Raw genomic sequence first — 27,883 nt, forward strand, 5'->3', positions numbered from 1 at the left:
TTGTACTCGGGTTGTTCATAGTGGATTCAAATTGACTAATACGCTCGACTTATTGTTAGTTTCACTCTGAGACTTTCAAAGTCAGGACTTCTTCTGGAAAAGCATCCTCGATAATCTCAAATGCTGCGGTGGGAGTTGGCACAATCGGCGGCTTAGTGGCGACGGAGCTTCAGACGGCGGACGGTCTTGTAGCGGTAGCCATCGCTGGCCAGGACGGTCTGCTCGGCGGGCACATCAATGATGGCAGAGGCGGCCTCCTCCACGGGGGGCAGGTACTCGCCGGAGGGCAGCTCAGAGACATCACGACGACGACGGATCACACGACGGACGGTCTTGTAACGGTAGCCATCATCAGCCAGGGGAGTCTCCACAGCAACAGCCTCGGAAGCGGATTCCTCCACAGGGGGCAGGTACTCAGGGGACAGTTCGGAAACATCACGACGACGACGGATCACACGGCGGACAGTCTTGTAGCGGTATCCATCATCAGCCAGGGGAGTCTCGACGGCAACAGCCTCGGAGGCGGACTCCTCAACGGGGGGCAGGTATTCGGGGGAGAGCTCGGAGACATCACGACGACGACGGATGACACGACGGACGGTCTTGTAGCGGTAGCCATCATCAGCCAGAGGAGTCTCAACAGCAACAGCCTCGGAGGCGGACTCCTCCACAGGGGGCAGGTACTCAGCGGACAGCTCATTCACATCACGACGACGACGGATCACACGACGGACGGTCTTGTAGCGGTATCCATCATCAGCCAGGGGAGTCTCGACGGCAACAGCCTCGGAGGCGGACTCCTCAACGGGGGGCAGGTATTCGGCGGACAGCTCATTCACATCACGACGACGACGGATCACACGGCGGACGGTCTTGTAGCGGTATCCATCATCAGCCAGGGGAGTCTCGACGGCAACAGCCTCGGAGGCGGACTCCTCAACAGGGGGCAGGTACTCGCCGGAGGGCAGCTCGTTGACATCACGACGACGACGGATCACACGGCGGACGGTCTTGTAACGGTAGCCATCATCAGCAAGAGGGGTCTCCACAGCAACAGCCTCGGAGGCGGACTCCTCAACGGGGGGCAGGTATTCGGGGGAGAGCTCGGAGACATCACGACGACGACGGATCACACGGCGGACAGTCTTGTAGCGGTATCCATCATCAGCCAGGGGAGTCTCGACGGCAACAGCCTCGGAGGCGGACTCCTCAACGGGGGGCAGGTATTCGGGGGAGAGCTCGGAGACATCACGACGACGACGGATGACACGACGGACGGTCTTGTAGCGGTAGCCATCATCAGCCAGGGGAGTCTCCACAGCAACAGCCTCGGAGGCGGACTCCTCCACGGGGGGCAGGTATTCACCGGAGGGGAGCTCGTTCACATCACGACGGTGGCGCAACTTCAGGCGGCGCACGGTCTTGTAGCGGTATCCATCGTCGGAGAGAACTCCCTGCTCGGCGGGCAGCTCCACGAGATCGGAGGCAGCTTCGAGGTTGTTGTCCACTGGCGGCAGGTAATCCGTGGCAATGGAGGCCGCCGAGGCAGCTGCGATCACAGCAAAGGCAATAACGAAGAATTTCTGCAAGGCAAAGAGCGAATATGGGGGATATGGGTTAGTCCTGGTCGCAGGATGACTGCCGGAGAACTAACCATTTTTCCAGAAGATCCAAGACGATGTCTGCTAGATTAATCCAAAGTTGATTCTGTTTCCAAACCAGACCCAACGACACTATTTATACACAAACTGCGCGAAAAGTTCTCGGCTGACCGATGTCCATTCACTTTGCGCTTGCTTCAGCGATCAGATGATATGAGATGAGCTACGATGAACGCAGAGGAAACCGGTTAACAAGCGGCGAACTACCGCATCGATCGATGGCATCTTCTTCGGCGGCCGATCTCAGATTTGGATTGTCTAGTTGCTATTGTCAAAAAGTGTCTCAAGCATCAATTGAACCCTGGCAGGCCATAAAAGATGATTAGCGCGGCCAGCTGCCAGAAGACAAAACGAAAGTAAACAAAGACGAGCCGGCGAAGTCCGCAGATTGGTAGATATTTTAGATTTGTAGATTCGTAGATTTGTAGATTCGTAGGCAGATGGAACAATGGTCGAGGGCTCTTCGATTGTCTCGATTATTTGCATCGATTTATGTCTGCCTCATGCCTGAATAGATCGGATACATTTGTGACAATCCATTACCATTGGTAATTGCAAGCGGAAGTCGCCGCTTTTCAATGTATTTTTTTTGGAGGTTCTTGCCTCTCGCATCTCGATGAGCGCTTAAGGCCAAGATCGGCCGAAAGTATTTATACGCCATCTCGATTGATACGCGCTTGATGGTCCATCGAGTGTCGAGTGTTGCTATTTTCGGCAATTTGCTCGCCACACTCCATTTGGCGGCTATTAATAGAGGCATGATTTAAGAGATCGCCACGACTTTTCCAATTTTTAATTTATATTTTTAAGTCGAAATGGCGTAGATGCTCCAATTGAGCGGCAGGCGAGCCATAAATCTCGCGGATAAGCCGAAATGGATGGGCAATCTCCCCCCACTCACAGCGGTCGATAGCTCGGAGGAATTTGAATCCGCTGGATTCGGCGATGGGAATGTATGATGGAGCACCACTTGAGCATGGCAATGGCTTTGGCTTGGCGGGAGTGTCGAGTGGCGAGGCTGACTGGCGAAAAGCGCTTGATACGTAGATGGGTTGTAAGAATAGATTGGAGTGTTCTTTTTATAATGCTGAATCGCGTTCAAATGGTTCGTGTATTACATCCTGTTGAGCCATGTGTGTGTTGTGTGTAAATTCTTGTAATTCGGATTTAAACTGCGCACGAAACACCGAAATCTTTCTTTCATTAACTTTATTTCCTGGTCTCTCGAAACGGCGGAAAAAAACGGTCTTAATTTCAAATATATTCACACAGCCCTTCGCGGGACTTTATGCTCTCGTTTATTCATTTGTAAATGGTGCACATAAAAAATATACCCAGCCAGGCTGTATCCTACTGTGCATATTTAATTTTTATCTGGCAATCAGCATTACAGCATCAAAATGACACGGCCCCTCCTCCATCTTGCCCACCAACATTGCGCCCCGGCGAATGCGGAAGACGGGCTCCCAACAAAACAAACAGGACAGTTCGCTTGCGGGGCTTCCTGGGCTGCGTAATCAAATGGAACAAAATCAAAATACATATCTGCATATAGATGGAACGACAGGCGGCCCCCTTTGTGCCATCGAAAAAGACAGAAACGGGCACAGATCCGGGATCGCCACCTGCTCCATGCTCCACTCGCACACCCAATCATCAGTCGTCCAGTTGGCACAGGCAGGCCGTGCCCCGATTAATCCAATGCATGGGCTTCCGGGAGCACCTCAGCTGCAGATACATCACGAAATTGGTCGAATGGCCGGTGGTGGACAGGACGCCCCTGCGCTCGCTGGTCTTGTAAACGGGACAGTCGTAGATGATCTCCGGCTCGGCGCCGGCTGTGGAGCGGGGTAGATCCTCCAGGGCTTTCAGCACAGGTCGCAGGTAGATAACAGGCAGTGTGTCGAACAGGACCTTCGAGAAGGACTCGTCCACCTCCCTGGTCTTGCGATTCCAGCGGGCGCCCTCGATGAAGATGCCCTACATTCAAATAATAAATATCTCAGTAAAATCAATAACAACTGCCATTTTATTTTATTGTCAACAACAAAAATGTGGGTTATATTGGAGCATGCCAAACTATTTTTAGCTGCTCTCCAATTAGCATGCATTGCGAGAAATGAATATATTAGAAATAGTCTTACTTGAATAAACTTGGTCTCATCATTGACCTCTTTTTGTTCCTGTTGCGTGTGTGGAAATGTTTTCGATTATAAACTCGTTTCATTTGTATTCTATTAGGGTTCTGTTGGTGCATAATAAGCTGGCTTATAGACTCACCCGGATGTAGGCTCCTATGTCGGGAGTGCCAGGGACTTGGGCCTCGAACTTGGTCACCGCGAACTCGATCAGGATCATGTCGATTTGGAAGCGATTCTTGCGCGAGTAGTTCTGCAGAACGCCCGTGATGAAGGACTGGGTGAAGTAGAAGCCGGATATCCAGTAAACCATCGGTTCGCCGTTGTCTATCCAATCCTGGAAGAAGGCCAGCCTGCGAGCGGACACGAGTTATCATATTTTTCAATTTATTAATAAATATTAAACATGCGACAACAATGGCACTGGGCGAATGGCAAAAACGGCAATGGGAATGGGAGTGCACACAAAGCATTTGGCAGAAGCTGGAGCAGGAGCAGGAGCACACAAACAGCAACGTCCTTTGATGTCAAAAGCAAATAAGATTTTTGCCATGAATGGCAGTGGCAGTGGCAGTGGCAACCACAGGAGGAAGAGCATCGGATGTGTGTGCCGTATACATTTATTATATTTGCACAATTGAGGCAAAGGACGAAAGGAACGAACAGAACTGCGAGCAGGGCGCACGCGGCGCATTACTGGCAACTCAGCTCAATACAATGCCATTGAGGGCTGTCCGAATGTCTAGGAATACAGCGAAAGAAAGCTATTCCCATCGCAAAGAAATATATCTAGATATATATACTACATGATAAGCAAGCAGTGGGCTAACAAATTTTACTATAAAAAATATAGAAGGTAACCATGGCTCGCAAAACTATAGAAAATGTCTAAAACTAACGAAGGCTTTTTTCAGTGCACCGAACATGACTGCACCAAAAGGCTGGAGAACTGGAGAACTCACCGGGCCAGAAGGTCGCTCACGTAGCTGCCCAATGGCTTAAGCGACGGATAGCTTTTCTTCAGCCAGTCCGCCGGCAGCTTGCCAATGACCATCGAGGCGTGTGTTCGCTCCAGCTCGGGAATCATGGCAATCTGACCCACCACGGCCTTGCCCACGTTGACAAGGCTCTTCCGGATATAGGAGAGCAGGCGATTGAAGCGAATCAGCTCCTGACGCAGCACGGTGTTCATCGAATTGGTGTAGATCACGGGATACGTCTTGGATACCTCGTCAATGTTGAACTCATCCGGCAGTTGCCTCAATACCTCCTTGCAGATGGCTATGGCCGGGTCCGCCTTGGCGCCGCCGGAGGAACTCGCCTTCACGGAGGCCATCAAGTCGGTCTGGGTCAGCAACACGCCGCTGATGAGCTGTCGAAAAAGTTAAGTGCTATTTATTGTCCAAAAAGTTAAATGGTATCTATTGTCAAAAAAGTTAAATGGTATTTATTGTGATATTAGTTCTCAAGTTGACCTACGGCATTGGTTTCCTTGACGTTTCGGTTGATATCCGCATTTTCGTGCAGTCCGTAGACCTCGGGATGCGGACTCAATGGGAAACTGGACACATACTCTATGGAATTCAAGCGAGTGGGACTCATGGGCACCCGATAGTTTCCGGATTGGGACAGGGCATAGCTGGATAAATAAATATGTTAGCATTGCTCTGCTATGCTGAGTTGGTTAACGAACTTATCCTCTTCGATGGTATTGGGATTATATATCATGTTCAGCAGGGATAATATCAAACGACGATCCTTGTCGTCCGTGACTCGACCTCCGTAGTTGCACTCTCCCGTCAAATACACGTGACCGCGGAAGGGAATACTCTGACTCTGGTTGATGAACATCTTCAACTGCAGCAGGGAAATTCTGCAGAGATTTACATTAATGAAAATAATAATTGTATAATAATTCTTATAAAAATCACTCACTTCAAATCCGACTCGTTGAACTCGTAGGGAATGTTCCAGCCCAGGGGACCAAACTCTCGTCTCTCCTGGACGACGGCGTGGAAGAATACCAGAGCAAAGACGCCCCTCAGCCAGCACTTGTTGGCGCTGTCCGAGAACAGGAAGGCATTGGTGAAGAACTTATCCCGCATCAGGGGATCCGAGGTGAAGGAGCGATGCATGTTAGCCCTGAGCCCCTTGGGCGGTTCGTTCGTCATCTTGACGGAGTTCTGCAGCACGGAGACGGGGAAGACGGCACTGGGATAGGAGGTGCACCACAGGCGATAGTCGTGGTTGGCACCGTCCGTCAAGGTGGTGTCGTTGCAAATGCGCTCCAGGTCGCCCATCCAGCTGATGGCGACGTGACAGTTCTGCAGCACCACCCACTGGCCATGGCGGGCGGCCTCCATAATCATCTTCTCCGCTCGCGGACCCTGTCCCTGACCCAGTGAGATGGTTTTCAATCTGTTGTGGGACGGCGGCATGTGCTTAGCATAAAGTTCTTTAAAGTGCTGGATGGAGCACAGATGGGTATTCATGAAGGCGGAGGAGGAGGTCGACGTGGAGGCCACATATCGACAAGGCGCACATGTCGCGCTTAATCGAAAACAAGCCACCGCCACCTCCACAACCAGCACCATCGGCAGCGGCATGGGCATCGGCATCATCATCCCACCCATGGACACGGACACGGAAATATGAGCCACTCTCGTTAATTAACTTACTTGTCGTACATGTTGCGTTGTTTGGCGAACATGAAGAGACTGGCCATGGGATCCGATCCGGCCGAGAGCAGGAACACCAGCGGAATTTTCGGCGAGCTATCCGCGAACGAGGCAGCCAAATCGAAGGGTGGCGGCTCCACAAACGAGCGGTCCAGGTTGCGCGTAATGAAAGCCTGACAAAATCGGGGGGATATTAAATGTGCACGCCGTGCCCCCGGGGACCCCGGGCTTTCGGCTACGGATGCGGCTCAACTTACCCGCACGGCTGGCACCACCTTGTCCGGACGCAGAGCCTTGATGACGATCAGGAAGTACATGTCGTTCACCGTGTTGGTTGGTGCCGGCAACTGCAGCTGGTCGGGATTGCTGGCGTCGTAGAAGCTGTGCCACTCATCCGCATGCGTTTCCATCATCTGCGGCAGGTTCTTGAGGCTATTGCGGAAAAGGGGTTGGGTTTCAGGAAATTAAGGAAGATTTATTAGCCTGCACTCCGAAAAATGTTCTCGAATGTTGAATATTTCACTAATTATAAATATCATATGTAGTATATAAATTTACCCTTCCAGGTCCGCAGCCTTGCAGACAGAAGCCCAGGATTTATCGGGCAGCCAGCTTCCCAAAGGATTCGGGGGAATACTCTTGTATCCAATGCCTCCCGTGAGGAAGAAGAGCAGTGCCGCCTTCTCCACTCGCCCCTGCGACACAAGGATGCCCAGGCACATGACCAAGGAGATGACCAACTTATCCTTCTCGAAAAGGGAGCGACACACATTCATGTAGATGGACTTGGTGAAGTAATCATTGAGGTTCTTCAAACGTTCGCTCAATTGATCGGATTTCGGCGCCTTCAGAATCGTGTTGACGAAGAGATTGAGGAACCAGGATAGCGAGTACTGGTACATGGGATCGACATTGGCCAACTCGCTGATGCAGAAGAACAGGATGGCCGAGTGCTTGGACACAGGAATGTATTGCTGCCGGGCGGCATCGATCTCTATTTCAGTGGCCACGGCGATCACCTGCTTCTCCTGAATGTCCTCCGACAGGATTTTACTGGACGAAAGGATATTGATGGCGTTCTCGTCCTCAAGCACATTGCCCTCTGAGGTGGAAAGAACCTGGCAAGGAATGGTGTTATAAGTGAAACCAATATGTATAGGTGGAAGATTACTGCATTAAAATGATCGCATTTGATTCGCTTTAGCATAATATTTTATTTAACTAAAGCAAGTTATGATCTTAGCATGCAGTAGAATGCGCCGCTGTATTTGCGATTTAAGCATCCTGCTTCCAGTTAATTGAATTGTCATTGGCCAGGCACAAAAGCATAAATTGCTAGTCCGGCTCTAATTGAATCTGCTGAGCATGGCCAGCGGATTGGAATGGAAACTGCCCGACCAGGAGCAGGAGCAGGAGCAGTGGCTGCTCAAAGAGCATGCGAGGGAATAAAAACATTTATTATGCCAACAGCAGTGGCAAAGAGACCAGGATGAGCCGAAGGAGCAGAAGAAGCAGCAGGAGCAGAATCAGCAGGACGAGCAGAATCTGCCAAGAGCCTTACCTCTAATATCTTCGATTCGATGGTGTACAATGCATCACGATTCCTTGCGGACTCAATAATCAATTGTTCCTTCTTCTCTTGCAAATCGGGACGCTCGTGAGCCACCACAATCGCCAGCAATTGTTCGCGTAATCCCTGTTCCGTTATCATGAAATTTAATACTGTTACCTAAACAGAGGAGACAAAATGGAGAAGGCAGGACAGGATCAATGGTGGTGGTGGTACTGGTGGTGGGTGATGGTTAGTGGTTGCTGGTTGCTGCATGGCGGATGGTGGAGCCTTGCCACACCGAGAGTGGCACGTAAAATGGAAGGAAAACTCAAAATAAACACACAATGTGCCACAAAAAAAAAAAAGAAAAGAAAAAAAAGCAAGCAAAAATTGTGTGGGCGTTTGAGGAAAGGATGGTTGGCTAAAATAGAGATGGTTAAAAGGAAAACTGCTGACAACAGTTGCAGCATAAAAAGCGATGGCAAACGGCAGCAGGAGCGAAAAGCTGGAAAAATTTTATAAACACGTCGACGGAGGAGCGGAATGGGGCACAATGGAGAGGACGAGGCATTGGGATAGATGTCCTCAATGGAGGGGCTTCGACTGCTAGTTATGCAGCCACCTCGCACGTACATCACCATTCCGCTCTCGCACATCCCCATCCTCATCCCCATCCTCAGCCACATCCACATCCACATCCTCATCCCTATCAGCGTCAATGCCAACGAAAATTTGCATATTCCCAGCGCCTGCTGCCGCTGCATCGCATCCTCCAAATATCAATTTAAGTTGGTCGTTTTATTACACAACTAACGTCATCATTGCCGCAGACTGCAGACTGGAGACTGGAGATGTAGGTGGAGCTGGAGATGGAGCTGGTGCTCCCATTATCCCACTCTCCATTTCTTCTTTTTCTTTTGGGGGACAACTTACCATAACCATCACTTCCGGCGGATAACGCGGATTGCGGAGACAGGTCGTTATGTATAGACGAAAGTTGGGATTGTATTCTATCATTTGGTCGCCGCTCTTGATAAACAGACCGCCCTTGTGCTTGATGACGTTCTTCTCCAGAATGGGCGTCAAATTCGAGTCGAGCTTTTCACCTGCAGCCCCGGGAGAAGAATGGCACAGCATGGTGACTAGTGGTAATGGATTGAGGCCCACCTAGAACTCACCCACATTCTCGATGAGCACAGGCTGGCCAAAGGTGATGGCCAACTCCAGCACCTGCATGTAGTTGGCATCACTCTGCTTGATCACCTTAAGGTCGTTATTCTTCTCCATGTTCTTGATCCATTTGTTGGCTTGCACTGTTAGGCAAAAGAAACTTGATACACGAAGGATTGATAACGTTAGAACCACTCACCCTGCGGATCGATGAGCAGCGAGTAGCGACTGGAGTTGGTCACGATGATGCCATTCTCCACCGAAAAGTTATCCGCCGGCAAACCAGCCAGAGACCAAGCTCGAATGGTCATCGGATGACCCAAGGTGGTGGCCAGTGAGAAGGTTTCACTGCTGGGAATGTGCTTGCGCTTGCACAGGGCGTTCCAGTCGTCCAGGATATTTGCACGGTACTAGAAACAAAGTGTTCAGGTTTTGGCTAAATATGTTATATGAAAAAAAGAACATCACAAAGGAAAAGCGGAAAGAATCACGAAAAGAAAAATCAATGTCACGTGCTCATGCATATTAAAAGCCTTTATGGAAAGAAGCTGGAGAACGGAGCACGTTGACAGGACCTTTACCTGTCATTGCTGGACGGGAACATACGTATGCTTACAAAAAAATAACCAAAACCCACTTACCTCCGTTGTGAAATAGCCCAAGTAAGCAGTGCAACCTCCGGCCAGCAGGACATCGCCCACAATGTTGCTAATGGATTCGTGAAGATTCTTGGCCGCCTCCGACCAGCGCGTCTTCTCGCCTCCAAGTCCACCCAACAGCTTTTCAGCTCTGGAGGGGAATGGAATGTAGATTAATGGAAAATTCTAAGCCTAGGACTTCCCTGTGCTGCGACTCACCTGTTCAACTTTTTCTCGCAGTTGTCGATCTCATCCTCCAATCGCTTCTTTTCCCGCGACTTCTCCGCAAAGAAGTCGTTGAGCTTCTGCAGCTTGTCCAGAATAACCTGGAGCTCCGCCCGCTTGGCATTAAGCTTCTCCATCTGCTGGGAAAGCTCTCCCTCAGCCTCGGCCAAAGCCGCCTTCTTGGGCATCACGATCCTGGCCACCTTGTCGTACACATCCATGGCACGCACCCAGCGGCAAATGCCCTCGCAGGCCATCGAAGCAGCCTTGATCTTTTCGGGCACAAAGTCACGATCTGCTATGTACTTCTCCCTGATCCTCTTGATAATGGGCGGTGGAATATTGTCCTTGTCGAAGGTTTTCAAGGAGTCCAAGAACTTCATGTCGCTGAGCATGCGCATAGAGGGACCCCAGTAGTCCTCCACCATGTGGCCACTGGGATCTGGCTTTCGATCCGGCTTGATGCCCCTGATCACGCACACAGCCTCCATGGTCAGCTTGACGCCATAGGGCGGGTTCTTCATGGACTTCACTATGAAAATATCAGCTGGCTTCAGGGTGTTCAGTGCCTCCAAGGCGGCCTCCATGGCGGGAATGGCCTCGGCCAGATCGGTTTCGCAATCATCCTTAATGGCCTGAGCCGCAGCAGCGGCTTCATTGGCCGCCGCCTCATCCGCACCCACCACTTCCTTCTTCTTCTCCGCCTCCGCCGTCTCCCGTTCGATGTTCACCATTATGCGATCCGTTTCCTCCGACAGGACTTTCAGCTTGGGCTGCAAATCGTACAGATTAGTCTGCATTTCACCCACCTGACCTGCGGCAAAGTCGAGCTTCTCCAAGCCCGTGGTATAGCGATCTCTCAGCCGGGTGATCTCGTCCAGCTTTCGAGAGTAGAATGTTCGGAATGCCTTCAGCAACTCCAAATAGGCAGATGGCGTCACATAGTTGCGGCGATTCAGCTCCAGGAAGCACTTTTCACTGGCGTCCACCACAGACTGATGGAAGTACATGACGCAGTCGACCAGGTCCAACTCCAATTGGGTCAGCTCGCGATCGCCACCAACCGTTTCGCGACGCACCTCCTCCTGGTCAGGATCCGCGGGATCCTTGACCTGGGCCGGCTCCTGTGCCTCCTCTCCATGCGGTCGATTCAGGTTCATTGAACTGACAAAGTAAACTCCCACGCGGGACAAGGCCTCCTCCGGCCAGGGCATATACCAATCGATGGTGCAGCAGTTGATCAGCGAGGGATACACACGGATGCGCTCCTTGAAGGAATCGCCGATGGGTGAGAAGGCCAGTGCGATGTGGAGCTGTTCCCGGATGCGCTCAATGTAGTAGGCGTACACCTCGCTGGGCAGAGTGTCCAAAATCTTGCCCTGCGGTGAATCATGTGGGGTCAGTTACCAGTCATATCGGTTTGTGGAATGGGTTTTGGCCAAAGGGAGTTGCATTTTGGTTTATGGTAGCGATGCATTTACCTTTCGGAGTTTCAGTGGTGCGAAATTTGGCTACCTTTTACTTAAACTTAATTGGTATGTATGTTAAATATTGAAATTAAATAAAATATTATGCAAAAAAAGCTAAATAAGTTTCCATATGAGCAATAAGTTTAACCTGCATAAAAGTGCATATTTTTGCCACCAAATCTCCATCACTGTTAACGCTCCATTTGGCCAGTTTTTGCTTCATGGTCGACAGCACTCACTCCTTCTCTTCACACTCACCAATTGTTTGGCTACATTTGCCATATTCTCCATAATGGTTGCCTTGTCCTCCAGCTGGTAGAGATTGGGCAAATCACCGGTATTAAGTATGCCATTGATATCCTCCACGTAGCCTTCATCTGTTGCCTTCAATCGACCGCAGGGAGAAACAGAGAATCAGCAACTGAGAATTCACAATTGTGCAATGCAAATCTGGCTGCAGTTCGAGTTGCAGTTGAAGTGGAAGTGGCAGTGGAGTTGGCAACCCCCATCGCATTGGTGGATGGGGGGCTTTAGACTGAAGTTGAGCTATTCTGCTGGCCAAATGCATTTTTATGTAGCCGGGTAGCCAGCAGCCCTTTTACCCACCCATAGATCCTGGGACATGCATTTTGCATTCGCCTAAGTGGCCTAGTGCCAGGACTCAGGACTCGCAGCACAGGACTCGGGACATGGGGACTGCAGGTAGGACTAAGCAGTAGGAGCCAGCTCCCCGTTGGTCATTTTGGTGTAATTGTTAATTAATATCAGCATGGGGCTTTGTTGGCCCAGACAGAAGACTACCGACTACCAGGGGGAGATAAATCATTGATTGGATGGCCGAAGGATTCCAAAAACATTCTAATGCTTCGAAAAGTTTTCATCGAACAAAGACGAAAATGCAGGGAGCAAGAGCAAGAGCAACCAAGCAAGCCGATTGAGGTTCGGCATATCAGAGTTTGTGCCAAACAGAATTAAGGCAATTTTAATCCGGTCAAATGGCTTCTCATGGATCTCCACTTTTGGTCACGCTTCATGGTCAAATGGAGCCGGTGGACAAAAGGCGCATTAGGCGAACACGGAGCATTATAATGTTTAATAACAATGTGTAAACACCTGCATATTGTTGTCCGGTAGTAGATAGATAGTAGTATCGATTCGATTTTGGGCCATGCTAATTTATTGACCAACATTTATTATGGGCTGAGGTGCGACACCACACGCCGCCTTTGTTCCGCTGCCAATTTTCTGAAGCCCACTCATGTGCTCTTGATTTGCCATAATTTGCGCCGCTGCCTATGCAAATTACGGAGCAATAATCAAGTTAGTTCAACAATTAACCTAATTATAAATGCAAATTCTGGCAAAACAATGAGAGCTGCTTCCGTATTGAAAGCCCATTCGAGCCCAATTTAATTGCCCCGGCACTCGTTCGACAAAATTTTGCCCCCAACAACGGATCCCTGCCACTAATCTCTGCTTAATTTTCAAGAGTATTCGAATTAATTTCAATTTGGCAATTTACATACACAGATTACCAAGAAGTCAGAGAATCGTAGTCAAGTCTTTATGGGTTTATTGTTCCCTGCCCGGGCCGTGTTTTGATTACGAGGCTATTTACAACCTTATTAAAACGCCATTCTGATGGATTTGCATATCCACATCAGCCCACTAATCGATCGGTGTTTTTACGAGTATTCGTATTGGTTACCAAGCTAACTCACCTGTGCGTCGGAGAAGAGGAACACGGTGTGGTTCAGATTGAAGCTGGCCGACATTAGTATCTTTTTGAGGTCATCGCGCCAATCTGTGAGGGTGTAGCTCTTGGACACCTGCACCGTCATCAGCCGGCAGTCCGCTATGTAGGCGGCCAGACGCGCGGAGCTCCTACGTCCTGATCCTCCCATGCCCACCATCAGGATGTTGCCACGCGGCATCTGCAGCACACGGGAAACCCTAGAAAGATACCATACATTATTCAATTTAAAAATTATCAGTAAATAGGTTGAGCAATCTTACCTGCTCACATGTTCGATGGCGAATCGGAACATGACCAAGTCCATTGGCGTACTCGAGAAGGAGTTGTACTCCCTGAGGTAGTACTTCATCAGTTTCTCCAGCTTCTCGTATGTATCACCCTCGTCGTAAAACTTCGGCTCCGCATCCGGTTCCATGTAATTACCATAGAAGAGATTACGCAGATCGTTGTCGGTCAGCTTTTCGCCCGGCTCGATGCGTTCACCAAATGCCTGCTCCAAGGGAAAACGCAGATTGGATTTGCAGGCATCCACGGCCATCAGGAGCAGACGATCTCGGTCCTGCTGGTCCACCAAACTGGAAAACCACAAAAAAGCATGTAGCGATGTTATATACTTATCTGAGGAAGTCATCTATACTGACCGGTCGTAAAATACGCGATATGTCTCGTGGGCCCAGAGGCGGCCCAGCTTCTCGGGATCGGGCATCCGCTTGGGGGGCACCATCACGATGCCCTGGAAGACGCGGGTGATGTCCCGCAGGGAGAAGGAGTAGTGCGACTTGGCTGGCGTGGGCAGGAAGCTGCGAATCGCATCGCGGTACACACTGACCATGGCCTCAGATAAGCCCTGCGAAAGGATAACACTTACTCGCGGCCAGGTGCAATAAAAAGCCCAAACACAAACGAAAATGGAAGAGAGCGGTTGAGCAGTCGAAGTTTTGTGGAAATGGAGCCATAAAATAAGCCATTTTAATTTTATTATGTCCCCAACGCTTGGATGCGTGCCAAGCACGGCAGACGACACTGCGATGGACCATTGACTCCGCCGACCAGACAATCATCCTCCAGTGGCTGTTTTGGTTCGCTTTTTACACGAATGCAAATTGTTGCCATTTATGAATTTAAATTTAAATTTCTGTACATATACATTTTAAATTTTGAGTAAATATGAGTTTTCTTACAACCCTTTAAACATTTAGTTCATAGCTAAAAGGTATCGTTGCATTAATTTTAAATAACCATATTTTTCTCTTCAGTGAAGTTTAGGAAGAATAAGTATTTCAATCAAAATGTAACCTTTTACATTTTTGTACAGTATAGAATTCCCACTAAAATTCAAAAGCCTTTTCTCTCTCTACATTTCGTTGTTTGGGAGCACGAGGAAAAGATACGTACCCGGGATAGCAGAGCCACCTTTTCCGGATAGCCCTTGGAAAAATGCCAATCACCAATCGTTGTGAATATGCGAACGATGGTTGAGTCCTCAAAGGAATCGACGGCCACCACGAACATGTGGCGATAGAGACGCGGAAAAATGAAGTTACTGCCACCCAAAGTGCCCATGGCGCACATCAGAGTCTGTCCAGCGATTGGAGTTCATAGATGAGAAGTGTGGAGGGGAGGCAGGAGGGCAAAGATGAAAACTTTACAGATAACTTATGGCCAGTTTATGGGCGGAATAAGTTGTCAACTGGCAACACCACCTACCATGTCCACCAGCTCGATTTTGGTGGTGTCCACGAGGTCCGACCAATAACCGTGATCCAGCCAAGTGCGAAGGAGCTCCAGTGGAGCCTGCGAGCCATAAGTGTCCTTCGCTGGCATGGCCACATCGTCGCAGAAAACAGTGCACTTTAATTGGGAATATTAAATGAGAATGCAAGTAATTATCATTATCAATTGTTCGCCTTAATCACCTTCTTTCCGAGTGCGGGTCCGAAAACTCCTTTGCGCCGCCTGTCCAACTTGCTCATGATGGTGTCCTGCACCATCTGCGCCGAGGTCCGAGCCGAGAAGTTGATGACATTGACCAGGTTGGCGAACTTGGGCATGGCCAGCAGATTGCTGGTGATGATGGCACTCTTTCCAGTTCCCGTAGGTCCGACGACCAACATGGCGTATGACTTGGAGATGCAAAAGTCCTGCCAGTAGGATATGTAGCCCGTTTCCTTGGTGGGCACAATAAGCTCACTGATCTGGGCATTCTCGGGGAAGTTGGCCGTGGTGCCTGCACTGTCGTCGCTCTTCTGCCAGGTCCACCAGTTTTCAGCCTCATCGAATCGGTAGTCCAAAAAGAGCAGTTTCTCGGGGAACATTTGACCGCGATTCAGCGAGAAGTACTTGGGTTTCGGGTAGTTCTCGTTGGAACCATAGATCACCTTTCGCAGCAGGGCATCGAAAGTCTTCTGACCCTGGCCCGTGAGAGCCGAGCAGTAGGCCCAGGCGAAGCAGAAGAGGAACATTTGCTGGAACCAGGCCTGATTGAACTGCTTGTGCTTCTCGAGGAAGTGCAGGAAGAACCGCGAGAAGGTCTGGTACTGGTAGATGGGTGACAGTTCCAGCATTTGCTTGCACTGAGGCAGGAACTCCAAGGCCGCCGGCACCAGCCACTCCGTCATGTCCTCGAACAGCGTCATGTAGATCTCACTTAGACCCACCTTGTTCACCAACACATTGGTGAAGCTCTTGTGGAGCGCCCGCCATCCGAGTTGCGATGGCTCCATGTAGATCATTCCGCAACGCGACACTGTGGCCGGCGATGCCTGCTCCAAGTCCGCCGGCTCGAACATCATGTTCATCAGCTTGGTCATCTGCATGATCTCGCCGGACATGAGGCAGAGCTTCTTGTTGTCGTCCAGCACGGTGTTCAGATTCTCGATCCACACCGCATCCACTGGTCCATCGAACATCACCCATGCCCGCTCTCCTTTGGGTCCTTGCACCTGTTCCCTGAAGGTCTTGGCCAGCACTCCGTCGTACCACTCATGGGAAACCGGATCGAAGCGGCCGTAGAGTTGGCCCATGGTTATGGCCTTGGGATTGATGATGCGGAACGTGACCGGGAACTCCTTCAATGTCGCCTCCTCGTCGTTGGACACATTTCGCAACGTCTGCGCTAAAACCTGAGGGAGAAATTATTATTTATAACGATGATTAATACCACTTTTTCTCAAAGCAAGTATTTTAATATATACTATATAAGACAAAAAAGGTGGAAAACTGCAATTAATTTATCCCTGTGCAGATTAAGTCGTTTGTTAACTCATTAATTCCAGGCCATTTAATTGGCTGGACGGCGCAATTAATAGGTATGGAGCATGATGGGTTTCTCAACCACGGATACTCACCTGGTAGGCGGTGGTCTTGCCGCCCATGGAGCCACCCACTATCATCAGGCCGTGACGCACGAGGAGCATCTCGTATATCTGCAGAATTTTCTCCAAATACCACGGCGTCGCCTGCAGATTCCGATCCGCCAGGTTGATGTGCAGCCACTTGAGTATGTCGCCACGTTGCGGCTATCCGGCGTAAATAAAATATGAACAGTGGAAAGCGGTATGCAGGCAGTTAATAAATGATGTATAAGCATGTATGAGAAGCCTATGAGCTGCCACAAAGAAGCAAAGAAAAATACTATAACGTAGTTTCCTATTTAAGGCGAGAAATCACCATAAGAAAAATATTCAATATTTTTCGTAATAATACCCGCTACCCGGTATAAAGTCCATTTCGGTCTTTATTTATTAATAAACCATTATCGAACTAATTGGCGGCGCTTGCAGGTCATTACACCTGAAGAATGTCAATTGATTCAAATCGATGAGTGTAATTCTGCTTACCATTGGCAGCTCGACGCCGGGGAATAGATCCATGTAGATGCCGATGAAGAGGGAGATGTCCTGCTCCAGGAATTTTGGCAAATTGACATCCACAATGGCGCGCAGGACAATCTCCGGCTCCGGCAGGTCAGCATAAAGCCGTCGCAGCGACGCGGAGGCCAACAGAACGGACTTTACGGCGCGCATTCCTGGCAAATAAAGGTACAGTGAAGCATCGATAAGGAACTTAATAAAAAGTAGGGCTTAAAAAGTGGGGCTTAGAAACGAATTCTACATCGTTAATAAAGAAATATAGAGATGATAGATATGCCTGCATCTAAAAAATGTATTATTAAATCAGCTATTTAGTTATGGGTTTGACTGTATCATTGGCAAGGTAGAGGGAGCGGCGGAAGGTGGCGTGGGAAGTTGGAGGTTTTGCCGCATTAGCTTGACAGTTATGCGAGCGCATAACTTCTCTTCAGCGAGAAGAAGTCAGTAGGTTGAGGTATTCGGTGGGTGTGGCATGCTCCCGATGGCGTCGACGAGGCGGGGAGTGGCAATACCTGGAGTCCGTCCTGCTCCATCCGAAAGCCATTGCCTGCGCATCCTGGCCTCATCATTATAGCGCCAGGGAAATGCTAAACTTTCGCAACGTTGCAAAAACAGCTGGACAGGAATGGTGGGGCGTTAGGAAGAGGAAGAAGGGGCTTGTGGGAGGGCAACTAAATGTACAAATAGTTTTTATTATTACTTGGCAGAGCGGCAAATACAATGTGTGTGTCTATGTGCCATTTGTCTCTCACACATGCAACACAAAAGCGCAGCAAACTTGCAAGAAAGTTTTTCAATTTAAACTCAAAATAAGATACTGATCAAATGTACTTTGCACATAAACTTGCACACAGCTGCCTTCCACAATTGCAGCCAGCAGCCAGCGGCCGGCAAAGGATGCACAGAGATGCACAGAGATGCACACGCATGCTGCGAAGTCCGGACGGAGTGGCAAACACAGACATGTTGTAATGTCATATGACATGTTACGTCGTAAAAGGAGCAATATCTTTGCCTTGAAACAAGCGAGCAGAAGGATGCACGAAAAATGCTGAGAAGGAGACACGCACGCAGGACATGAGACATCCGGAAAGTTGTGTCCCCGCCATTCTCTCCCAGAAAACCATACCGAACTCCCGCAAAGTTGAGCTGCATGGATGGCAAGAAGCAAAAAAAACACATGTTGTTGACTACTTTTGCGCCTTATTAGCCAGGTGGAGCGACAACCTTGCCCTCTGACCAGGTCATGTCTAAAACCAGCTACATGATATGGAGATTTTATGCTTCAGCGCAGCGGAGTTTCCGGAACACAGAGAAATAAAGTCTTGATTTGAGGGAGAAAAATCACTATTCAAATTTCTACCTATTTTGCCAATTTTGCCTTCAAAATTAAAGATATTCAAAAATCTTCTGGATTTTTTGAGCATTTTTTCTGCAACTCTTAACTCACCGTAATCGTAGTGGGACTGCGAGGAGAGCTGCTCGGAGCACAACTTGTAGGCCTGGACAATCTTCTGCGAGAGATTCCTGGCCATGTCGAATCCGTTGGAGTACAGGGTGATCTCGCCAATCATGGCGTAGTCCGGCACCATCATGGCCACCGTGCGGAACAGGACCTTCAGATTGTCCGGAAGCTCGGTTCGTCCTGCGTAGCTGTGGGCAGGAATTCGGAAAGAGCAGAGGAGACACCGGATTAGAGCCCGTTGGGCAATCAAATTCGTCAAAGTGCAAGTGCTAATGGCATAAATACTAAACACAGGCAGCAGCCAGGAGCCTCACAGCTCTCCCAATTTCCCAATCCCTGGACCTTCCAATGGCCAAAATGGCCAATAACCAATATGAGTGACTGCTCTTAAGGACGTCTGGTTGCGTGACAAATTGGCAGGCAGGCAGGCAGAGAAAAAGCAGAGTGGCGCAAAGCAAAGCAAAGCAAAGCAAAAGCGAAGCACAAAAAAAGCACACTTGTAGCCGGCAGGAATGGCACAGCAAAAGCGACGTCCAATCGAAATTAAGACCTTCGCTGAATGGCACAATCAGTTAGAGGAGAGGAAGGGCTCGAACCAGGAAGCCAGAACCATGAGCAGGAGCGGAAGCAGAACCATGGGCAGGAGGATTCAGAGGGCCTGGCTAATATGCATGTTTGTCGCAGCTGTTCCACATGCATGCCAAAGCAATAAATATCCCGATGGGAAAATCTCCAATAACGCAATAACTACCAATATCGCAACGCACTGCGTCCACCTCCAAGTGGGTGGCTAATAGCCCTCTCCGCCGTGTCGTTCGTATCAGTCGTATCTGCCGTATGGTAGGCTTACAAAGTAACTAAATGTATTTTCAAATGCCCAGTCCGACAGCACAAAAAAAAGAAAAAGCAAAACAAAAAACCAGGAAGTGCGGAAAAAATGCGATGCGTGAAACCGCAGCTGCTGTTCCCAGCACTCAGGCATCCTGGCATACTTGCATCCTTGCATCCCAAAAACCCCGCTACTCACCCGGGATTCATGGTTATGAATATGGAACAAGTCGGATCCAGTTTGAGCATCGTATCCTCGAAAAAGAATTTCACAACCTTGCGTCCGATGGCCCGCTGGATGGTCAGGATCTGTTGCGCCACCACGGAGAGCACCTCCAGCTCGATGCGATTGAACTCGTCGAAGCAGGCCCATGCGCCCGATTGTGCCAAGCCCTGCAAGGAATCCGTAGAAATGGGAATGAGTATGGGTGAATGAGTGGATGAGGAGCAGTCAAAACACACACACCCAGTGCGAGTGAACAATCCCGAATAGGACTGCAAAAAATAGCACACAAATAGAAACAGAAATTCCTGGACAAGAGTGCAAGGGAAATATCCTTGCCACACACACACACAGTCACACACACACCGCTGTTCGATTGGGGAAAAGTGGAAAAAGCAAACAGCAGCATAAACATTATTTTCTCTTTCTCATGGCTCGGTTTCTGTTTTCTGTTTTCTGGTTCCTGGGGGCCAGCAGCGAAGCAGGGTCGGCATGGCTAGTGGTACCGCTACCACTACTACTACTACGGCGACCCTTTGATATGCTTCCTTTTGCATGTTGCAATAAATATGCTGTTTTATCCCAGCTGGAAGCCGGCACACACCCCACACTCCCCCCCACCCACTCTTCACCCGGAGCAGCACAAATAGAACGCCAAAGCAGCGAATCTGACCTGACTGCTAGCTCCATGCCATGCAATGCCCAATGCCATATGGAGTGGGCGTCCAGGTCGGAATCCATCAGATATATATCCCTATGAGCTGCCCGATGGCCATGCATCGCAGTATCTATGGTTCGCCGAAGAAAAGGATCGAATTTCCCCGAGAATTGTTGCTTTTGCTGTTGCTGCAAATATGAGGAGTTCTAACGAACTGATTTGCTGGTATCCTTTGTTTTCAATTATTGCAACAGCAAGAAAGGTTCCTATAGCTTCGAATTAACTTCATTGAAGTAAGGAAACATAATATTTCAATCTGGATATCATATTTACATATATGTGGCAAATTTCTATTAAAATAAACATGAAATTTATATCGAACGAGTAAGTTGGAGTAAAATTTAGACTGATTATGAGCTTTGAAAAATTCTTCTTTTTTTTTGTTCCAAGAGAGAACTATAATAACATACAATGCATATGATATTCTACACTCCCCATTGCTAATACAACTAGTTTGGTCAGTTGATACTCCCCCAAAAACCTGTCAAAATGCCACACTAAACAAGACTGGCAAACAACTTACTATAATGCAGCTGGTCAAACTAAGCACAATCACTTATCAATGGGGAAACCATGGGGACAGCTGTTGCTGCTGACCGGGCATGGGGCATCCACTCGACCACCTTTAAAGGCTCCTCCTGCATGGCAAGTGGCTTGTGTTGCTCCTGCCGCAAGGATCTCCCCCGTATACCCTCGAGCCGCACTCCACACAAAGAGTTTACATTCCGTTGCGCGTTCGCACGCTTTTTGCAGTCACTGTTGTCCCTACTACACCCGATGCGGTGGCTGCTGCCGTTCCGCTTGGCCCGCCATTGTACAATTAGCGCCTCTGCGTCCATCGTCTGCGTCCATCGTCCAGCAGAGGAGGAGGTGCAGGAGCAAGAGGTCCTGGAGGAGGAGCTGCTGTGTTAGGAACTTTTTTGTCCCGAGCACGGGTAAATGGTGGCTGTTGCCTTTGAACACTTTCAACTCCATTGAGAGTTGTTTGGTGCCAAACGGCAATAGTGATGGAAAGTATCTGGAGTGTTATATATATATAGGTTTACACCCGATAAAAGTATCACATGGCAATATAAGACCTTATTGAACCATATACAAACTATCTTACTATCATTCTTGTAAATAGGAAATACATATTTCAATATTACATTAATGTAACATACCACTACAAAGTCTAGAAACCCATCCCCTGAAAGTATCTTATTCAGAAGTGTAGCCACTCGGATGGCTGCTGCGATAGCTTTTTGCCATCCATGGGTTGCGCCTTTTGTTCGGTGCGACATCCATTGTTGTGGCCATTTTATTTGCATTTAAATTATTTACGATTACTTCTCTGGCTGGCACTGGAATTGCTCTCGAATATTTCGCATATTTTGCCAATTGCAAATTATTTGATTGTCGCAACATTGTTTCCCAGACATTCCCAGCCAACGTCCTAGGCAACTAAAAATCAAAAACCGCATCGCAAATCGGCGGAGTGGGAGTGGAAGTGGGAGAGCATCGTGTGCTGGAGATTTACGACTTCCTAGAGATTATTAGAACAAATGCCAATCCAGTTGGTGACAAAGCGCAGAACGACTTTCTAAAGCCCCCATTCGACTCGACTCCAGTCCGAAAACCAGACGCTGAGACCCAAATTAAGCAATAAAACGAATAAACAAATGAACAAATGTTCAAACTCAAGTGGATCCCAATCGCATAAATTCATTAATTTAAATTGAGCGGCCAGCGAGCGCTGGCGATTTATGGGCTCTCCAATCGACGCAACTAAACTAAAGTTGCCGGTTGGGTCGGGTCGTTATTAATACAAATCCCATGCAAATGAACAAGAACACTAGGTGATCACTTCACCCCGACCAGCACCTCATCCTCATCATCATCGCCATCGTCAAATGGCTCCCGTGTTTATGGGGCTTAGGAACTATTATGCAATTAGCCGTGTGAGCGTATTATGCGATTAGAGCCTATGGCAGCATAAATTTTACTACAAGATTTCAGCACCCATTTAAGATGTGCGTGTGTTTTTGGGGAATAGTGATGGTAATGGGAGTGGGAATGGGGATGGATGTCCAGGAGGCACCGGTTAACGACCTGCAAATAAAAATTTGCATAAACTCAAGTGGAGGCGCACGAAGTGGGCTTTGGAAGAAGGCCGGCCATTACTTTCGCAAGCTGGCTAATTAGTCAACAACCAGGGGGAAAACGATTAGCCCGCTGCTGCTGCATTAATTTCAATAAACATACATATAGTATACTCGCATAGTATATAGTATATATGGCAAGAGAATGGGGAATTGGAATTGGAAGGGCGCATCGAAAGTCGGCTCCAGTGTGTCTGACATGAGTCCAATTAACTGGGCTCGTGCGGTATTGAAAGTCACGATTGTTGCGTGTGCCGCCGCATCAAGACGAGTTCTTTGCCTGATTAATGTGCTCCACTCGACTCTGTTTTCGGGGCCATCAATTAGAAAGCATTCGAGCGGCAAATCGCAGACAGCGCGACGCTCTAGAATCTCTTTATATCTACTGTATATCTGTAGATACAATACGGACTTGTGTGGGGGAGGAGAGGGTGCTCACCTTGAAGAACTTGCCCAGCGCCTTGTAGTCCAGTCCATCGGAGCAGTTGAAGACGACGCACTTCTTGGCCACCGCCTTGGCCAGATCCTTGCAGGTCTCCGTCTTGCCAGTGCCGGCAGGTCCTTCAGGAGCTCCTCCCAAGCACAGCTTCAGGGCGCCCATCAGTGTGCTGCAATCGAATGGTTTTGGTTTTTAAATTACTATTGGGAGCGCAACAAAGAGTTGATGGATGGGGCGGGAGAATGGAGAGGACTCGCTTTTAATATCTATTTCGGATTTTTTCCCATTTCTCACGGCAGCAGCTTAAAAAATTGTCATTTATGTTATGGGTGGGCTTTTACGCTGACCCAAATAGATAGAATAATGAGGAAAGTGGGTATATAAGGCGCAAGATTGGAATTTAAGTTGGAGTTCATCATTTTATTTTACGCTAAGGATAAGTTTACCTAACTAATGAAAGAACATTAAACCCCCTTTCATAGCTACGTTTTCTAAAAATATATATTTCATAATTTAAGCTTTACTATAGCATTGTAATGGCTCTAATCAATTTTAAAATGTACGTTTTTCTTGAACATCAGTTTACTACTTTGAGGATACTTTTTCATTCGACTAACGAGCTACGAATATCATTTTATACATTGCTTATTTTTGCCGCTTGTTTTGCAAGTTCATATTTTTATCATATTGGCAGTGTCCCCACTTCGGTTGCTTGTGCATATATTTTTTAGCTTTTCCGGTATGGCCATACAAATATCTATATACACTCGGTTATGTTTTTTGTTTGTCCGCCTTTAGTTCCCCCTTTTTTAACTATCCCGGCATGGGTGTGAGTGTTAGTGTGCGACGTGTGTGTGTGTTTGTGTGAAAAACTGTCCAACATTGATTTATTTGTTTAATATAAAAGTTTTATCGGAAACCCCATTAAAATGTCCTTTCTGCCGGCTTGCCAACGACGGCCTGCCTGCCAGCCTGCCTGCTGCCATTTCGTGTGTCCTTCCTTTAGTCCTGAATATTCCTGAATATGTTGTTCTTGCTGCTGGTGTTGCTGTTGTTGCTGCTGTTGTGTGTTTGTCGTAGGCAGCTTAAACATCAAAAAGGTTTTCAGCTCTTTTTGCGTATTTTGTTTGCAAAAATGAAAATAAATTTAAAATGCACCGAAATAAAATAAATATTTTCCCAATAAACGTGCCTGGCTTCTCGTCTGACTTTTAGATGCACCGTATATGTGGAAAGGAGGGGCTTTGCCAACGGTTTGTCAATTAATATTTTCGATATTCATACAGGGCCATCGTACAGGTGTGGAGTGCTGGTTTATTTTTTTTTTTGGGAGGGGGGGTGTGGGATTTGTGTAAGATATATAGACTATGTTCTTGTATACCCACCGGTAGCAGCGATCGGTGAGGGGAGTTACCACCAAACGGGGCAGATTGCCCAAGTACTCCATGCCATATTCGACATCTGTGACCACCATGCTGACGCACACCCAATCCTCGTTTTCTGGGAATAAATCAAGGATTTATGGTTGCGGTCATCTCTGCTGAAACTTTGAGCGCCAAGTAAACTCACTCTCGTTAACCTTCCAGTAGTAGCGCAGTTGGGAGATCCAATCAAAGTCCTGAGTGTTGGTAATCCTGCAATCCGTCAGGTATTTCACAACATCGCGATCTGCAGATATTAAACTACTCAATTCCAATCCAGAAAAAAGTTATTTTTATAAAAAAAAACAAACAAAAAAAAATACAATAATCACAAATATTAGTAAAATATTCATTACGTAAAAGCTGAAACCCGGCCTCTTGTGGTTTTGTTTTTGGTCGAAACATTATTTAATTATGCAAACGTGTTGGACTTGCGGTTTTGGTTAAAGAGCGTTAAAATACGGTCAAGTGGGTTTCACTTGGAGGCATAGTCACGGTCCACATTTAAAATTCCACTTATTGTTCTACGCTCCTTGCTCCGCACTCACCATGAACATCCAGGACAATCAGCGCCTCCACGGCAATCCGGACTCCGGCTTGCAGATCCGTGCGCACCAATTGCACCAGGTCGGCAATCTGCAGATTGGACTTCTCCAAATAAGCCGGCAGCTCCTTCGTCTCGATGGCCTCCTCCACCTGGGCGAGGTAAAGAAAAAATAGAAATGGCAAGGAAAAGCATAAAGTGTCTGAGAAACTGCAGCGAAGCGAAAGCAAATAAAGAGCGAAATATGGTTTTCAATTTCGCTGCTTGGCAAACGCGAAAAAATTTCTCCTCTGAAAGTCAAAGCCCAAAAGGGAAGTGCCCACAAAAGACGGCACCCCGGGGGGACGGCAAAGAGGGTCAGAAGTGCTGAGGTCCAGCTAATCTCACTGTCAGCGGCACAGAGAGCTCTCCTCTGACAGCCAACTGATGGACAGTTGTTGTCTCCCACGGACATCGGACATCGTCCTTGTGGTTACCGCGGTTTTGTTGCCGAGGACTCGATGGCTCACCTCGTAGGTCCAGGCCATGCAGGAGATGCCCTGCACCACCTGACCGGGCCAGCTGACCACCCAGGAGATGCGCTCCACCATGGCGTAGTCCTCCCAGGCCTCGTGCATCTGCTCCTTCACGCTGTCCAGCATCACCATCTCCACCTCCTTGAGCCACATCTCCACTAATCCCTGTAAAACAAACGTGAGTTGGTTAAGGTGTGCCACCTAAAGACATTAAGACAAGTCGCCTACATTGGCCAGCTGCGGATTTATTTTGCGCACCAGAGCCACTCGCTCCTCCTCGTCACTGACCATCTCCACGATCTCCATGTTGTCGTCAAAGGTGAGACTACCAATCTGTGGGAAAATTATAAAAGATTTAGAGAGTTAAGTTAGTATTCCTAATCTTCGGAAAAGGGAAGGTACATCAACGCTGATTTAGATAAAGATAAGGATGTTATATATAGCCGAACCCAACTCACTCCTTCGAAACACTTCCTCAAATGGGGCTGCACACGCATGGGATCCTTGGTCTCGGAGAGAATCTCCAGCAACTCGTCGTTGGACAGAAAGAAGAAGCGGGCGAAGAAGAGGCGCTTCTGCTCCAGGTATGTGTTCAAGCCCTTGGTGACCGTTTCCAAATCCTCGATGGCCTTGGTGAAGACTTCAAGCATTTCAGGATACTCGGTGGCAGCCATCACATGGCGATCCTTCAGCGTGTGCTTCATGATCTTGCGCCACAACTTATCCACCGCCTTGAAGTTGCGCCCCTCTAGCGGCATTTGCCGCATGATGTCCTCGCTGCTGAAGATCGGCTCCAGGTACATCCAGGTGACCTGCACATTTGTCCAAGCATCGATGATGTTCTGAATGAGGAGCAGACGGGACTCCCAGTCGTCCGCCTTGGAGCCCAAGGCTGTGATGAATGGCGACCGTTTCATGGCCTGGGTACGCATGATATGATCATCCAGCAGCGTCTGAATATCATCCAGGCTGGCCAGGATGTGCGTGTCCGAGTCGCGATACTGCAGCACATCGAACATCACGTCCTTCCAGTCCGCCTGCATGATCCTCAGTCCGTTGTTCAGGTCGTACTCCTTGCCCGCGGCGTTCGCAATCTCTTCCAGCTGCGGCAGAATGCTCATGATATCCACATCGATCATGTCCTTCAGCGTGGGAAACAATTTCGGATTGACCTTGCGACCCAGTATCTTTGAGATCTGATCCCAGTGCCGCTTCTCCAATCCGTGACGGCAAATCGAGTCCAGGACGGGCAGATACACTCGGAACTTCTCGATCTTCATGCGCATCTGCTCGGCGGCTCGCTTGGCCACCGGATTGTAGGCCAGCTGACGGGACAGCTTGTACATTATCTGGGAAATATTTCAGAAAACTCTGAATTAGAAGGCAAACCAGGTAAGAGTGGTTTCATGAGCTATTGGTACTATAATTTCCTGAGAACTGGACCCAGTAGGCACATACATTAAAGAAGGAGGATTTCTGTTTTAAAAATCTATTTGGTATCTTAATCAATTACTCCTTAAATTGCAAGATTGCGCAGCTGTAAAGCTGAAAATAATTCGATTTCACAAGGGTATTCAAGCCTTCGCCTTCGTCATTTCTTTTTTTTTTTTGGACTCCCACTTTGCCGCTTCAGCTGTGCCGAAAAATTCAATTCAACTGACTTTCCTTTGCGCCTTTGTGCAGCTTTTTTTGCGTGGCTCCGAACGGCTTCCCAGCTGACCCCGTTGGGGTCACATACCCCCAAAATCCCGGGGTTCCCCCCTTCCTTCAGCTACTCATCTTATGGCAGCCAGCCGCCAAATATGTTGGGCATTTTTTCCATGCATACTTTTTGGCTGCCAAGTGGAACTTTCTTTTTACAGCCAGTTTTCAGTTGGTCGTCCGTCTGTCGGTGGGGTTTTGTCGGGTTTGTCCCTTGCTAACTGGATGGATGGCTACTATTGCTGCCCTAGGTGGCCTGAGGTTTTTAGTTGCATTTTAGTTGCTACATTGGCTTACAGACGGACACGGCCCAGATAGGGGGCACACATAGGGGAGGAGCCACAGGACGAGGGACGAAGGAAGCAGGACGCAGGACGAAGGTCGAAGGAACCCATGCATGGGCAGTTGAGCAGGAGAAATCCGACAACAGCTCAAACTTTGTCGGTCGTTGCTCGTTTTTATTTCCGCCAGCTACTGGAGCCAGTGGAGCTACTGAAGCCCCCTGGAATGACAACTTCCGACTTTGCAACTACTTACCTTGTGCATATTCTCCACTTGCTCCCGCACGCCATCCGCATTAAGGCATTCGAAGCGCTCGAACATCCTGAAAGCAGCAGCAGAGATGTAAATAGAAACACTCAAAAAAAAGGACGAAATAAGGAAGCAGAGGGTAGGAAGGAGCTGCAGTGGTGTCCTCATCATAAGCGCCAGCTTTCTGCTGAAATTCGC

General features: G+C 48.5%; 2 protein-coding genes across 2 annotated transcripts in view; both read right to left on the reverse strand.

Moving 5' to 3' along the window:
* Window positions 1-152: 152 nt before the first annotated feature.
* LOC122616446 lies at window positions 153-3,097 on the reverse strand. Its single transcript, XM_043791898.1, has 2 exons — window positions 3,053-3,097; window positions 153-1,583 (listed from the first exon to the last, which is right to left on the reverse strand). Exons 1-2 carry the CDS (start codon window positions 3,095-3,097, stop codon window positions 153-155), a joined length of 1,476 nt encoding a protein of 491 aa, XP_043647833.1.
* Window positions 2,914-27,883, reverse strand: part of LOC122616207 (dynein axonemal heavy chain 3) — a 34,873-nt gene continuing 9,903 nt past the window's right edge. Inside the window, exons 19-52 of the mRNA XM_043791576.1 lie at window positions 27,692-27,758; window positions 25,912-26,802; window positions 25,682-25,786; window positions 25,448-25,618; window positions 24,943-25,090; window positions 24,543-24,641; window positions 24,359-24,473; window positions 22,974-23,142; window positions 19,652-19,845; window positions 18,610-18,812; window positions 17,127-17,314; window positions 16,635-16,805; window positions 15,204-16,409; window positions 14,995-15,138; window positions 14,683-14,865; window positions 13,929-14,134; window positions 13,548-13,862; window positions 13,253-13,484; window positions 11,790-11,915; window positions 10,057-11,441; window positions 9,841-9,988; window positions 9,399-9,609; window positions 9,208-9,342; window positions 8,963-9,135; window positions 8,039-8,206; window positions 7,036-7,595; window positions 6,735-6,909; window positions 6,478-6,650; window positions 5,735-6,217; window positions 5,493-5,672; window positions 5,279-5,438; window positions 4,762-5,171; window positions 3,942-4,152; window positions 2,914-3,641 (exon numbers count right to left, since the gene is read on the reverse strand). Of these exons, the coding sequence (XP_043647511.1) occupies window positions 3,318-3,641; window positions 3,942-4,152; window positions 4,762-5,171; window positions 5,279-5,438; window positions 5,493-5,672; window positions 5,735-6,217; window positions 6,478-6,650; window positions 6,735-6,909; window positions 7,036-7,595; window positions 8,039-8,206; window positions 8,963-9,135; window positions 9,208-9,342; window positions 9,399-9,609; window positions 9,841-9,988; window positions 10,057-11,441; window positions 11,790-11,915; window positions 13,253-13,484; window positions 13,548-13,862; window positions 13,929-14,134; window positions 14,683-14,865; window positions 14,995-15,138; window positions 15,204-16,409; window positions 16,635-16,805; window positions 17,127-17,314; window positions 18,610-18,812; window positions 19,652-19,845; window positions 22,974-23,142; window positions 24,359-24,473; window positions 24,543-24,641; window positions 24,943-25,090; window positions 25,448-25,618; window positions 25,682-25,786; window positions 25,912-26,802; window positions 27,692-27,758 (9,829 nt within the window). The 3' untranslated portion in view covers window positions 2,914-3,317. The remainder of the gene's footprint in view (window positions 3,642-3,941; window positions 4,153-4,761; window positions 5,172-5,278; window positions 5,439-5,492; window positions 5,673-5,734; window positions 6,218-6,477; window positions 6,651-6,734; window positions 6,910-7,035; window positions 7,596-8,038; window positions 8,207-8,962; window positions 9,136-9,207; window positions 9,343-9,398; window positions 9,610-9,840; window positions 9,989-10,056; window positions 11,442-11,789; window positions 11,916-13,252; window positions 13,485-13,547; window positions 13,863-13,928; window positions 14,135-14,682; window positions 14,866-14,994; window positions 15,139-15,203; window positions 16,410-16,634; window positions 16,806-17,126; window positions 17,315-18,609; window positions 18,813-19,651; window positions 19,846-22,973; window positions 23,143-24,358; window positions 24,474-24,542; window positions 24,642-24,942; window positions 25,091-25,447; window positions 25,619-25,681; window positions 25,787-25,911; window positions 26,803-27,691; window positions 27,759-27,883) is intronic.

This window comes from Drosophila teissieri, chromosome 3L (genome assembly GCF_016746235.2).
Source record: "Drosophila teissieri strain GT53w chromosome 3L, Prin_Dtei_1.1, whole genome shotgun sequence".
Taxonomy (NCBI): domain Eukaryota; kingdom Metazoa; phylum Arthropoda; class Insecta; order Diptera; family Drosophilidae; genus Drosophila; species Drosophila teissieri.